This window comes from Gallus gallus, chromosome 3 (genome assembly GCF_016699485.2).
Source record: "Gallus gallus isolate bGalGal1 chromosome 3, bGalGal1.mat.broiler.GRCg7b, whole genome shotgun sequence".
In the NCBI taxonomy this organism is placed as follows: Eukaryota; Metazoa; Chordata; class Aves; order Galliformes; family Phasianidae; genus Gallus; species Gallus gallus.
In genome coordinates, this window is record NC_052534.1 from 62,561,555 (window position 1) to 62,575,485 (window position 13,931).

The 13,931-nt window shown below is 39.4% G+C and overlaps 1 protein-coding gene across 5 annotated transcripts in view; it reads left to right on the top strand.

The window, feature by feature from the left end:
• Positions 1–13,931, top strand: part of CEP85L (centrosomal protein 85 like) — a 146,351-nt gene that overhangs the window by 58,108 nt on the left and 74,312 nt on the right. For all 5 annotated transcript variants that reach the window (XM_004940276.5, XM_040697570.2, XM_004940277.5 and 2 more), the window contains exon 3: positions 12,655–13,421. In XM_004940276.5, the coding sequence (XP_004940333.1) occupies positions 12,655–13,421 (767 nt within the window). The remainder of the gene's footprint in view (positions 1–12,654; positions 13,422–13,931) is intronic.

Consider the following 13,931-nt stretch of genomic DNA (forward strand, 5'->3'; position numbering starts at 1 on the left):
AGAGCAGATCCTGATAAGCTGTTTTATCCCACACTAGTTTTTACGATGTACTTTACTCCCTGCATTTATTTATCATATTTAGAAAAGCAAATCTGAAATTGAGTCTAGCTTTTTAAGAGTTCTGGTTTTCATTTTTGGACCATGCTATGATCGTAATTCCAAAACTAAGGTGTTTCCTAGTAGGTTGGAGAGCGGAGGAGAAGCAGTCTTACGTTGTTTTGCATGGGTCAAAGCATTGCTAATGTGTTTGGATACCACAGTGATGAGTACTATAAATACCCCAATGTGTGAGCCAACAACTGGAAATAAACTTATAAACACTAAATTCTTTCCATTACCAAAGGCAGCAATTGAAACATTCTCTAGTCTCCACCTCTGTCTCTATACTCAGAGCTGTGCACAATGGAAAACAAAGTAGATGAGCAAACACTGTCTTCTAATTTTTGCGGTCTGCAGAGAGAAGTTATCATCAAATCTTTTAACAAAAAGCTTAGTTTTGATTGCTGTTGTTCAAGTTTGTTAGTTTGTAAACAGTGAACCCCTCGTGTTTTAATACTGCATTTCAAAGTATTAAAGAATTAAAAGAATTTAGTACTCATAAGACAGTAAGTCTTATAGTATCACTTAAAGCAAGTTTGCAATTCTTGTGTTTCAGTTGAAAGCTATCCTTAGTAATGCTGGTGATGTACTCTAGGGAGGGATGTTGGTGTTGAACCAGCATCCCATTCAGGTGGTATGTATCCTGGTAGCCATTGCAGTACCGATCTAATTATTTTAAAAGATTTTTTTTAAATGATGGAGCAAACCCCGGAACTTTTCTGAGAAGAAAGAATTGTCTTCTGTCTGTTTTGAATGCTTCAGCATTTTTTCATCTTGACTGACTGTAGAAATGGTGGTTACAGTTCTGTTCTATGCAGGGGATCGGGTGTTGTAATGTGAGATTCTTTGTCATTTGCAGTGTGTGCTGAGTTTCATACCAGGGAATATGGATTTGATGGACCAAGTGGTGCCTGCCATGTACATAAGATGTCAGAGGAGCTTCTTTCAGTATAAAAAACCATTCTTTTAAGGCTGTTGTCATAATTTATGACATACATTTTTCTTGCCCTTGTGATTTAGTTGGATGTGTTGCTTTTATTTAATTAGTGTGCTAATGCATGAAATTTTCTAAAATGTGTCAGGGTACTGAACTCTTATCTTCTCTTTGGCATAGGCAGTGGGAGAAAGCAATTAAAATTTTTTTAAGTGAATTGCCAGTGAAAGATTGGAGAAGGAAGAAACTGCTGTTAATTTTATATATATATAAAGTGTGTGTGTGTGTATATGTATTAGGATTACAAAACTTAATATTTTGTCCAGGAAAAGCCAAGATAAAAGTCAGTACTGGACATTATACAATCCTTTCCTAATTTGGTATCAGTTTATTGAGGCATGCTTCATAGTTGAAATCAGATCTTTCAGATGATCTTTTGGAAGGACACAAATGGCTTACAGTTTTCAGAATGTTTCCAAAAAAGTGACTTACGGGTTCAGAGGGACAGTGTGTAAACCTGATTATATATAAAGGTGGTTACCTTTGCTTTCTGTGCGGTCTACTAGCAGGTGAAAATGCTGATAACCATTAAGATATGCATATATATTCCTATATCCTGCAAAGAGTCAGGGAAGTAGTATTCAGATGGCAATGGTTTTTCTTCTCTGAAACTGTGTTTTGTAGCTTCTTTGGACATAAAAGCAAGTATAGTCCCTCTCTGAACTGAGGCTTGTTTTTTACAGTGCATAAATTCTCCTAAGAGCGTAAGATTTAGTTCTAAATATAGTCTCTGAATGAACACAGCTAATTTTATCTGTATATTATTCACATTGGCTCAAAATATCAACTGTCCTCTAAAGAAAGCAAAACCAAGTCCTCAGAGTGTGTGTGGAGAAGGTGGAGGGCTCAGAGGAAGGTTGTTAGTGGGCATCACAGAAATATGAATGCCTGTTTTTTTTTTTGTTTGTTTCACGCTGCAGAGAAATGAGGCGTTAGAAATTGAACAGTATTCAGTTGTTGTCAGCCTCAGTACCAGACACAGGTGTCAGAAAAACAGAAGTATTTGAAGCTAGAGTCAAAATGGTGAAAGCCAGAAAAAAGGTACAAGAAAACAGATTTTTCCACATCTGTTTACTAGGTTGTGGTCAGCTTTATAGGGTGGATTTTTGTGACTTTTTTGTATCTGTTAGTAGTGTGAGAGTCAAATTCTCCTGATAATACTAAATTCTTTGTTGCTTTATGATAATGCTGTGAATTCCTGGCTACCTGTGCTGCTCGTTGTAGGTAACAATGGGTAAAAACAGGTCAGATTTACTGAGTGACATCAGGCAAGCTACTTTAATACTCCACTTCCTGTTCTTCATATGAGAAATGGAGGCAATAATACTTCTTAAAGCACAGAAAATGCCTTTTAGATTATAGAGTACTGCTCAAATGTAAATTAAGGTTACTCCTGTGTGACCTGAACTGGGTTTCAGGTGGTGACCTACTGGTGACGTAGTCTGATTCTCTGTGGAAGAGTGCAAGGTTCTAAATAGCCCAGTTCTAGCTGAATATGAGTTGTAGCAACACGTTATTCTGTTACTATGTGGGGACCAGCATCTGAAGGGAAGAGATTTTCCCAGCAAGTTTTCTTGTTCTTGAGACAGCAGTGGAATCTTGGGATTAACAGGGATGACTTCTGACCCTTGGGGGGATGACTCCTGTCCCTTGGAAATGCTTGGTGCAAGCATACCCGAACTGTATGAAGTAAATGGCGTATGGTGTGTTCACCACTTCTGAGTGGCATGTAGCAGTGGCAGGTTGTCTGTGTTCAGCTGCTTGGCCTGATATGTGCCTGTGGCAGGCAGGGATGAGATGGTGTGCTGAGGCACCTGGCCACAAAGTGCTGCAAAGGCTGCAGGCTGTGTGCAGGGCCTTGTCTTTCTGCCTCGCACGGCCTGCGGCCTCACTGCTGCAGACAAGTCAGCAGAGGAAATGGCAGTGTATACATGATTGAGAGAGAGGCTGAAGATGAAGGTCTGTCTCCTGCATGCCTGCATGAAGCTGAAAGCTGCTGCTCCTGCTGGAAGGAGCTGTTCTTGGTGGCTTGAATCAAGACAAAGGGTCCATTTCTTAGTGGTGAGCAAATGGGGCACAGATCAACTTGAATGTAGCCTTTTTAGGCTAAAGACCACCTTCATAAGAACAGGAGTCAAATCTGCAGTAATGAATAATTTCAAATGTAGCTGGTCTCCTCAGAAATTGAAAGTAGGAATTAACCTTTTGAAGTTAGTTTATATTAAGCTATAGACAGTTTATGGCTGTACTTATGAATAAAATGTAAAGGATCAATAAACTCTTTGGTCAAGAACAATACTTGTATCTGCATGGAATTAAAGTGGTTGGGGGAACCCTCAGAGGCAGCTCTGGTCCCTTGAGTCCCTTTTCATCACACGTGCACTTCGCTTTCTCTTCATGTCTGATGTGAGGTGCTTGTGGTGCTGTAAGGGGTCAGATTCGCTCATATGAGTGCACTGGTATTGGAGGTGGGACCTGGAATAAGTAAGAGTTGCAGAAGCATACATAAATTTTGTTTGGAACTGACGAAGTACAACTTCTGCCTCTGTTGGTATAGGAAAATGGAGGGAAAGGATGTTCCCACTGATTATGCTCTTTTACAGAGGGTGAAAACGTCTGGCGTTTTTCTCTCCCTGGAGGGAAGCAGTGGATTTCTTCAGGTGGGCTTGCTTACTCCGTATTTTGGACAGTTCTCCCCGAGTGGAGTTGAAGTAACACCAACAGAGGGAGAATCTGGTGGTTCTTGAGGTGGATGGTATTTGCTGCATGAATATTAGACAATTCAGAAATAAAGGACAGATATTTTTTTTAAGCCACTGCTTTTAATGAATGTTCCTAGGGGCATATTTGATTTCTGCATGTCTTCACTGTTAAGTGCTTCTTGCTGAATAAAATGGAATTGGAAGCTGTAGGCCAGGCAGCCTTCACAGAAGACAAATCCAAGTTAACATCTGGACTTTAAGTTAAAAATAAAAATAAAAAATACCCTGTGGCAGAAGTTTCCACTTATTCTTTCATTTCAGTAAAATGAAGTTGCTTGATTACGTGACTGCTGTTCTGGAATATTGTTTTATCCTCTTATCTGGGGGGGAAAAAATAGAACCTGTTAATCTAGAAATCGTTCTACTTAGTTACGTAACTGATGCTTAAAAATAGCTTTGGATTGCTGGAAAAGAAAGATTAGATATTATGAAGTAAGATTTTCCTCTTCTGTTCAATTTCTTTTCCTTTATGTGGAGCATCTACATTTTAGGCATAATCTTTCTTTTTACAGTTTTGTGGTTGTCAGTTGTTTGTTACGTGTACTCCCACAGCACTGTCCTGTAGCCCAGCTCTTACCTGTGCATGTGCTGCAGAAAAATAGCATGAAAGCTGAATACCAAAAGTTGTTAGGCAGAGAGGTACACGTGTCTTTTCATGGTGGGGCAGGTACTGCTGGGGAGGCGGATTGTTCAAAGGGTTCAGAGCATTCTTTTTTAAGTTGTGTCTTTAGGAATTGTGGTTATATTGGACTGGGGGTGTATGATACCCTTTTAAATAAGGTGGCAAAACAAAGTTCATACTATCTGAGGAGAAAGGTGGTTCTTTCAAAACCCACTTCTATTCAAACATGCTCAGTTTTGTAATTTAAAAATATTTTATCTAGGTTAGGCTAACCTTTGTAGATGAATTTAGCAGACAAATCTGATTCAGAAGCCCAGTTTTCATTTTGGATTGCTATTGCAGCCTTGGTGCCGTGGCAGTTACTTGTGCCTCATTTCCAGTGCCTGAAATGGGCTTACCTTCTGTTTTCTTTACCATCTCTAATAAGATGGCCTGTGTGTTTCAGTAAAAACAGAACAAAAAAAAAAAAAAACAAAAACAAAAAAACCCTCCCATATAGTCTATTAGCCTATTTTTTTTTTCCACAGGCTTTTAATGGATCCATATTTCCATGTCTAACAATGACAGCTAGAATAACTGAGTACAGTAAGGAAAATAGCCTTGCAGTAATTGACTGCTGTAATTATTTATCTGTGCTGAATAATCTAACACACTTCACCTGCAGCTTCATGAACGTGTCACTTTGTCAAAGCTGTCTTTGCTGCACAGGTCTGATACCTGCCTTTGTTTTAGAATGGCAGCATCCCACCTCTGTATGATATTTCTCTCCTTTACATTCACATGTTAAATCATTTTCCATATGTGAGCTTCATGTGAGTGAGATTTTTTTGACTCAGATCTGACTTAAGATACACATTTCTTTGAAGATATCTTTCTCCTGGAGTTGTGGACTCTCCTGCAGTTGATTATTATTAGCTTAGATATTGCTAGGCAAATTGTCACTTGGCAGAAATGTTAGTAGGCAGAACTATTTTGTATTGAGTCTTAAAATATCACTTATACTAAGATCCCTTAAGTAGCCTGGGTGTGCTTGGTGCATATGGGATGTGCTGAGGGCTTGAGGGTTTTCTTTTGATCTCTTTTTCTCCCTGACTGCATACACCTCAACGTTTGTTAAAACCTAAGTCTTACTACAGTAGATCCTAGGAGCTTTACTGTGTAACTCATAGACTCATATCTATTGGCCTTTTCTGTTGTTATAAGGTCTGTATTTGTTTTCCCCTGTAATTTCTTTCTGTTGCACTGACTTGATACAGTCTCTCTGAAGTCAACTGCTGCTAATAAGAAAATGTTATAAATTTTTGTGAAGCTTTATTTGTGGAAAAGTTTTTGTTACTTGAGTCGTGATAGTTCTTGATGCCAAGCAGCTAGTTTAAAGGAGCAGTAATGAGGATGGGAATCATTTTGCTCTCTGTTTCAAGAGAATGTGTGGGGTTTTTTTGTTTGTTTGTTTGTTTTTAATGAGGGGTGGTTTGGATGACAGATTATTCAACCAAGTGTCTTTTAACTTAATTGAGAACTTTAACCTCAAATCTTACTGTAATGGGATGTAAGAGAAAATTAACACTTTCTATAAGGCATGTCTCTTTCCTCCAGTGGTTTTGGTTTTTAAGCTGATATATTTGTTTTTCTTTTTTTCTTTTGTTTGAAGATGACATTATCTCCATCTTGTGCTTTATTTTGGTGCTGTTTCTGGTTTGATTACATGTGCAAGTCTGTGGGAAGCTACATTGCCTCCTTTGTCATCTAACTCAAGTGATTAAATTAGGAATTCTGGCTCTTGAAATGGCCCCTATAAATGTAGAGACTGATTAGTGTTGCTCAAATAAGATTGTATGAACACTTTCTGTGTGGCCCATTAGGCCGTTTAATTTCTTGTCCTTGTTGTTGGATCCTAACAGCTTTGCTAATGAGATTTTTTTTGTCGAGACGACATCTCAGGTGTGATGAAAATGTGATGTGGTGTACACGGAGGACTTGTCAAGTTTGGGCCTTTTTACAGATAAACCAAAGTTGAAGAGGATCTGCTTTGCCCTGTTTGTCAAAGACCAAACTTTAGAAAGTATTTCAGTACCCTAATTACTGTAACTGATTGCACTCTTAAAATAGAAAGTCAAGTAGCTTTTATGGAGCTGGTTCCTTGTCAGTGTTGTGTCCTGGGGAAAGGTAGGGAAATCCAAATGAGGGTAGGCAACTTTTTCTGTGATGCACTGACAGCAGGACTCTCCTGTGTATGAAAACAGGGAAATGTGAATAAAAGATTTTCACTGAGTGAATAACTTTATTCTTCTCAATGACAAGGTGTAACTTTTTTGTTTGCTCAAAAGCAAACAATATACAAGAATATACTTGTATCCCCCACCCTGATTTCAAATCATTTGAGAGCTCAGTGTTATCCTCACTTGATGTATTAAGTGGGATTTCTGCTATTTTACCTTCTCTATTGCTCACCAAAGAGGTGATGAGTCTGCCAGAAGGGTTATAGAAGTAGCAAGTTTTTAGGTGCAACTTGTAGTATGTGACAGTAAATTACAACAAATCCTACTTAAAAAAAAAAAAATCCTGTTGATTGATTCAGTGTAGAAGAATTGGCTCTGAGTTTGCTATACACTTCTGTAAAACAGAAGTGTTGTGCCACTGTAGTAACTGATAGTGTTAGGAGCCAGTAAACTTCCTACTTCTTTCCAGTACTATCAAGCGAACTTGATTCTGAACACTACACACCTGCTTTTGCTCTGCAGACCTAAATGTGACACAGGCAACTTGGCTTTCTGACAGTAAGTGTTTTAGTATTTAACATACTAGTATTGTAAATCAGTATTACTTTAATACTGATTAATGTAATTAATATGTTAAATTATATTTTACCTGCAGTATGTTTTTTTTTCTTGTTGGTTTTCTTCTTTCTGGCTGTTCACTCCCAGCACTTCACTTCCCAAACATGATTTGCTTATATATGAGAATTTCAGGTCCACTCTCTCATTCAGAACTTATCAAATGCCTGAACATTTCTCTCTGGTCTGCAGAGCTTCCATTTGACACAGCTTTCTGTGACACATGCCTGTGTTTATTTGTTCTTTGAAAGAGATTTATTTTCAGAGACTTCCTCCATTCATGCAGCTCTTATTTCAAGTTTACTGTATGAAAATATAGTATGAGTGGCGTTTGTGAGGAGAATGGTGATGATTTCTGTGCAGGGGGGGGGGAGAAAACCCAGACAAAAGCAAACAAATCAGCCCGTTCCAGTGACTGGCTACTGTTGCCTGGAAAGGCACCCTTTTGCTTCCAGGGGGTGATGAATCAGTCCCTTAACTTCTGGTTAGGGCTGGCCAGATGCCCATCCATGTTGAGGTCCTGTGCTTGGCTCAGCTGATTGTCTATGCTGCAGTCAGGTTAGCCCAGTATTTAAGTGGGTAGGTAGTGGGAACACAGGTGTAGCATAAAGCTTGCTTTGCATGGTATGTCATCCCATGATGTCTTTGTGTTGTGTGTTTTGGTGGTTTTTTGTTTGTTTGTTTGTTTTTTACCAACTTCCAAGAGACTTTAGATGCTCTCACTATTGAAAGCAGTGAAAACAGCTGTTGTGGAAAAGATTTCCAGGCGGCAGCCACATGCTCTCGTGGTACAGAAAACTTGTGGCTATATCATTGTTGTATCCTGGACATTGGATTTGCTCTGGCTTGCTGCTGGAGTACGTGCAGTTAAGTTACACCGCAGGGAATAATTTGGCAAACATCCTGTAACAAACATAAGAACTTTCTTACACTGAAGCTTAGTCGGATTCAAGTGAATATTTACAATAGTGGTTTGGCGTCCCCCGTCTGCCTTCTACTCAATTAATGATATTTTAGTTTATTTGCCTGGATTGGGGTAGTCTACGTCAGTGTTTAGGGGGTAGGGAGCAAAGCAAAAAGGAAGAGAACGTCATCTGTTTCTAATAGTGGCATTATTCTCCATGGTCAGAGTTTTCTAATTATAGCCTGGATAAAATATCAAATTTCAAAGTCCTTCATACAAGGCAGGTCTTTGTTTCCAGTGGTATTAGATACACATGCATCCCATCAACATAAGCATCATAAGCATTTTGGTTTTGATTAGTATTGGGCAACTGTGCTAGCTGATCGTTTGATAATATACTGGGAGAAATGAAAAAAACTGTTAGATATAGAAGTATATCTTGCAGATGGGTATTTGTGGAGTGCTGATTTCATTTTGCAGCCAGGGAAGGCTTTCAGGGTTACAGTAAACGTTTTCTACCTCTCTTGCATTATGACTGACCACTGGGGCATCTGATAAGGATTTGAAGTAGCTGTGTGATTGTGTTATGAATCTAACCTGAGAATCGGAGATTTTCTAAGTCTGGTATATGTGGATGGAACTAATGATGTTTTAAAGCAAAAACCACCAACAAAAAGAAGAAAAAACATAGGAGAATGTAAATAAATAGAAAGAGTCGATTAAGCTGGAAGGCTGATTTTAATTTTTTTATCTTTATTTTTTTTCTTCCTCTTCTAGAAGAAAGTCTGTGCTGTGCTTGCCCCCACTTAAATGAAATTTCTGTGGTTTAGTTTTTTTTTTGGAAAATCAAAATTGATTCTCTTGCATTATTTTTTTTTTTTATGCCAGATACAGAAATAAGATAATGAAGAGGTATAACACATGGTAGTAGGAAAGCCGTATGAAATGTTATTCACTTCTGATTCCATCTTCTGCTACTGTGTGGTAGAAGTCTTGTAAAACACATTTCTAAAATACTCATTTCTGTGATTTGGGATCTATTGTATCGAAGGTTAAAATGTGATGCCAGTTCGATGGGTGGCCTAGGGAGCTTTGTGGTAGATACAAAAAGGTACTGATATGATTGAGAAGCAAGTTTTGATTTTTGATCTTGATGATATTCAAAGGGAAACCAGTAGCAACTTGATTTTTTTTTTTTCCTCCCATCTCCTCAGGTTTTCCTTGATGAGAACAATCTTAAGCATTGAAAGATAGATTCTTGATGTATACAAGTCATGTTTGAGTTCATTTGCAGTCTTAAAGACCAGCTTGATGCAGCAAAAGCTGAACCACACTGAGGAGAGAGTAGTAGTTCATTCATAACTCCCTTTGCTTATTCTTGGACAACACGTTCCAAAACATGCTTTGAATTTTGGATCATCCTGTGTGGAGCCAAGAGTTTGAATTGATGATCCTTGTGGGTCCCTTCCAGCTCAGGATATTCTACAGTTCTATCATATGAGAGGGAAAAATCTGATTGCTTAATGTCATCTTTGGCACAATTTGGTGAGAAGGAACTTTTCATTTTTGAACTTTTCTTACTGTGGGAGTCACATAACACTGGCACATGTTGCCCAGAGAGGCTGTGGAGTCTCCTTCTTGGAGATCTTCATAACTTGTCTGGACAGCTTCTTGGGCACCCCTGTCTGGGTGTCCTGTTTGAGCAAGGGTTGGAACAGATGGCATCCAGAGGTCACTTCCTATCTCAGCCATTCAGTGACTCTGTAAACTTATTGCTATGCCTGCAGGAGTAATTACATCTTCTAAGCTTTGCTATGGCATTTCTGAAATTTTTTTTTATACCACGAGGACATGTTTTAGCTGTAAGGAACTGGTCTGTATTCTGAGCCTGCAGTCAAGGCAGACTGAAGCAATATGCTCTAAGAAAATGTGTGAATTTTCTCATATGTTTTGGTGAGAGTTAATGGGAAGACCAATTAGGGCAGCTTGAAAGCAAAATTGCTAGGTTTCACTTTGAGACAAATTGTCAGATATGTCCAACTGCTGTTGGTGGATGTACATGCTGTATTGCAAGTTTGAGGCTGCTTGTAGAGTTGAGAATTAATTGAGGAGAACAAGTTTAGATCTAATTCGGGACTTCAAATCTAGAGTAGAAGAAGGCAAAGTAAAGTTTTCTATATAGGAGTAGCTCATTGCACCAGTAAAAATAGGTGAAGGAATGCATATATTTCTGATTATTATTGGTTTTAATTGTAGTTTGAAGCTGGTATCTAGACTGCATTATCTGTATTTCAGACCAAAAACTCTATATTGAATACTACAGTAATCTTGTTACAAAACTGTATTTGAACCCATATAAGCATACAGGTTTGGTTTCAGTTCTTGCCATTCTCTTGCAGATGTGACGTTCCTACTCGTAGAAATCAGCATATCCTAAAATATAGAAAGTATAGATCTCCACCGTCGAAGAGGTCTTTCTGTATCGTAACACTCTCTGCGCCTGATGGAGGCAGATTGGCTACATGTGGTGGGCACATCGCAGCTTTAGGTACTTGGTGTTGTGTATCACTGTCTCTGCTGCTGTGACAGCTGTTTGGCCAGAGAACCACGATTCCTTCAATTCTACATGGATCGGATAGCATTCTCTCTTGTTTGCTGTGTCCCACTTCTTGAGCAGTGTCAAGGCAGGAAACAGCCAGGGAAGATGTTTCTCTGTAATACAGAATTCTAAGAATGAAGTGCAGGGAGAAAGGAAGGGCTTTGGTCATGCATGTAGTGGTGTCTCACATTTGTTATCAACGTTGTGCTTCAAGTAGCAAAGTTGGTAGTAGTACTATTCATCTGTTGGTCCATTTCAACCACATCTGACAATTCTGGGCAAGTCTTAAAGACGGCCACATTCTGTAACTGCTGTGAAAACATACAGCTGGGTAGCGGTGAGAGATAACATGGTATAAGCTTTCTCTTTAAAATGAGAGAACTTACGGTGGGGCTGTTATGAAGGCTTTAGCAAGGATTTTCATCTCCTTAGTTGCCTTGGCTGCTTTAGGAGTCAGATGTGTATGTAAGAACCCAGTATCAGTCAAGGAACTGTGTATTTTGTGGAATATAATGTATTTTTCTCTGAGATGAGGAGTGCGCCCTTATTGCTGCAATATTTTATGTTGTGATGCAAGTGCACTGAGTGAGAAAGTCTTGTCCCAGAGAAGGAGGAGTATCCAAGCTGGGTGTAAGGAATTTTGATTTTGATACGTAGAAGTGCTGGTCTTCCTGTCTGTGACATGGTGTATTAGAAAGCACACCCAATTAATAACTTGTTCCAGCTTTTTGCCAGATGGTACTAACCTACTGCAGCCATCAAGCTGGGTAGCCTAGCTGTAATTTCGGAGCACGTAGTTGATTTGTGTGTGCGTGCGTGTGTGTGTGTGGTTTAAGAGAAGTATTGGGATTGTATCTGCCGTGCTCTGAGCAAAAAGGATTCCAAAAGAATAAATAAATTAGCTCTTTCATTATCTTATCTACTTTAGACCTAATAAGCAATATGAGCTTGGGTAAGGTATATCCATGTGACGTGGTGGGAGATGATCCTCTAATGAGAGGATTAGGCGCTTATTTCTGGTTGTCCATGTTCTGTGATGTGAAGCACCTGTTGCTGGGGATGTGAGAGGTCTCAGGCTGTCCTCAGTCACCTCTCCTTTACCTTGGTCATCTTTGTTCTTCTGTCACTTCTTGAGCATCATCTTACTTATTTCTCTGTTCTTGGTATTTCACTTTGGGGATAAATTTAATAAACTATGCTAAACACAGTTCCTATGTTGTGTCCTGTTTGGATTTGTAAATAATACAAAAGCTAAAAGGAACATAATATTTTTTTTTCAGAATCTTTTTTTTTTTTTAAATCAAATCACCTGATGAAATGTAGTTTGAAAATAGTGAAATCTGAAAGGGATGCAGTAGTACTGTGCAGAGGCTGTCATTTATCTGCCTTGTCTCAACACTTCAGTTTTACAAAGTGCATTCAGTGAATTGTGTTCCCTCAAAGTAGGAGAGGAGGGGTGTTGGAAGAGGAACAAATCAGGGAGCTCCTAAATTGGGTTGCCTTTATCATTTGTGTCATTAAAACTACTTTAAGTTATATAGGGAGAGGAAGAAGCCTTGCCTTGCATGTTGAAGGTGGGAAGTAAACACTGCATTCTGCCCACAGCCTGATACATGTATCTGGAGCTGCTCTTACCACCTTCTTAGTGCAGTTCTCTGCAAAAGCTCTCATTTTGAGAATGAAAGCATATTGAAATTCTGAATGGTTCAGAAGACCCCGTTTTGTCCAGAAACTCATTTCCTTCTATTTTTGCATTTCACCTTGGGGTTGCTGTTTTGCCCTCTGGGTGCTGTTAGTATTCATTTTGTACTGTACTTACGTAATAAATCTTTCTTCCCAGATCATTCAACTTCAAGTGGTACATCCTCGTTTAAGCCCAGCCGGTCACTGGTTTCTATTCCCACTGCCCATGTGATGCCGTCTAATGCCAGCCCTTCACTTTCCAAACACAGGGAAGCTTTCAAGTCTGATGGCTCTAAATGGAGTACAAGCTTTGTACGGTCAGGAGGAGGCAGAAATCCAGATGCCCTAGACAATTCTCTTGACATGAAAGCTGCAAGACCTGTAAGAAAATGGTCCTCCTTGTCTAAGCTCAGCTCACCAAACACATTCAGCCAGGATGGCAGTAGTCATTCAGTGGACTCGAGAGCTGGTACAGACAAAGCTGTGTCACCGCCGTTGAGGACAAATGGGCCAAACTGTTTGCATGACAGCATGGAGCTGCTAAAGATTGAGGACAAGGAAATAGGGAAAAAACGATCTTCTCTACTGGACTGCAAATACAAATTTGAAACGTGCAACAAAGATGACTTTGTTTTAGATTCCTCGAGTAGGAGACATGCCTTAGACTTGAACTACAGTGCCTTACCCGAAAGCAAACCTGCAGCAGCCAGTTGTGAAGCTTTTGGACAGAGATATGCAACCTTGGGACAACAGGCTGTGAGTGGAGCTCCCATACAGCCAGCAGTGAGGACTCAAATGTGGCTTAAAGAACAGTTACGGGCAAATCCCCTGGACTGCAGGACTGCAGAAGAGCCCTATGGTGTAGCTTCATGGCACGTACAGCAGCTTGAAGACTTTAGGCCAGGAGGTGAAGAGCCTGTGCAGGTAAGGCTAAAGCTTGGTGTTTGCTGCCATCGTGTGGCATCTTGTGTTATATGTGAAGAACAATGCCTTTCATACAGATTTTAATAAAACACAAAAGGAAATTCAAGTCCTCTTAACCAGGTGGTGGTGGTTTTAAATGCATATTGGGGTTGCTGCTGCATGTGTCTTAGTATCATTTGACTGCCAGCGATTTTCTTCTGACATCTGTTTGCTTAGATTCAGTCTGCTGGTTCACATGAGACCAGCATCTCTTCTTGAAGCTGGATACAGTAAGAGGCTAATAAGAAAACATTTTTAACAGTTGTTAAGAGTGTTTTTGGTCATAGCGTATGGAGAAAATGTGAATGTCTATTTTAGTCTGAACTGAGAGATTTAATTTACACAATGAGAAGAACTGATACCTGCGTACAGTATCACAATGTCCAGGCCTTAAAAGCTTAGTTCAGTTTGTTGTTACTGCTTATTTTTTTTAGTAAATTAACCAACTACTGTTAGTTGAATTTAATAACA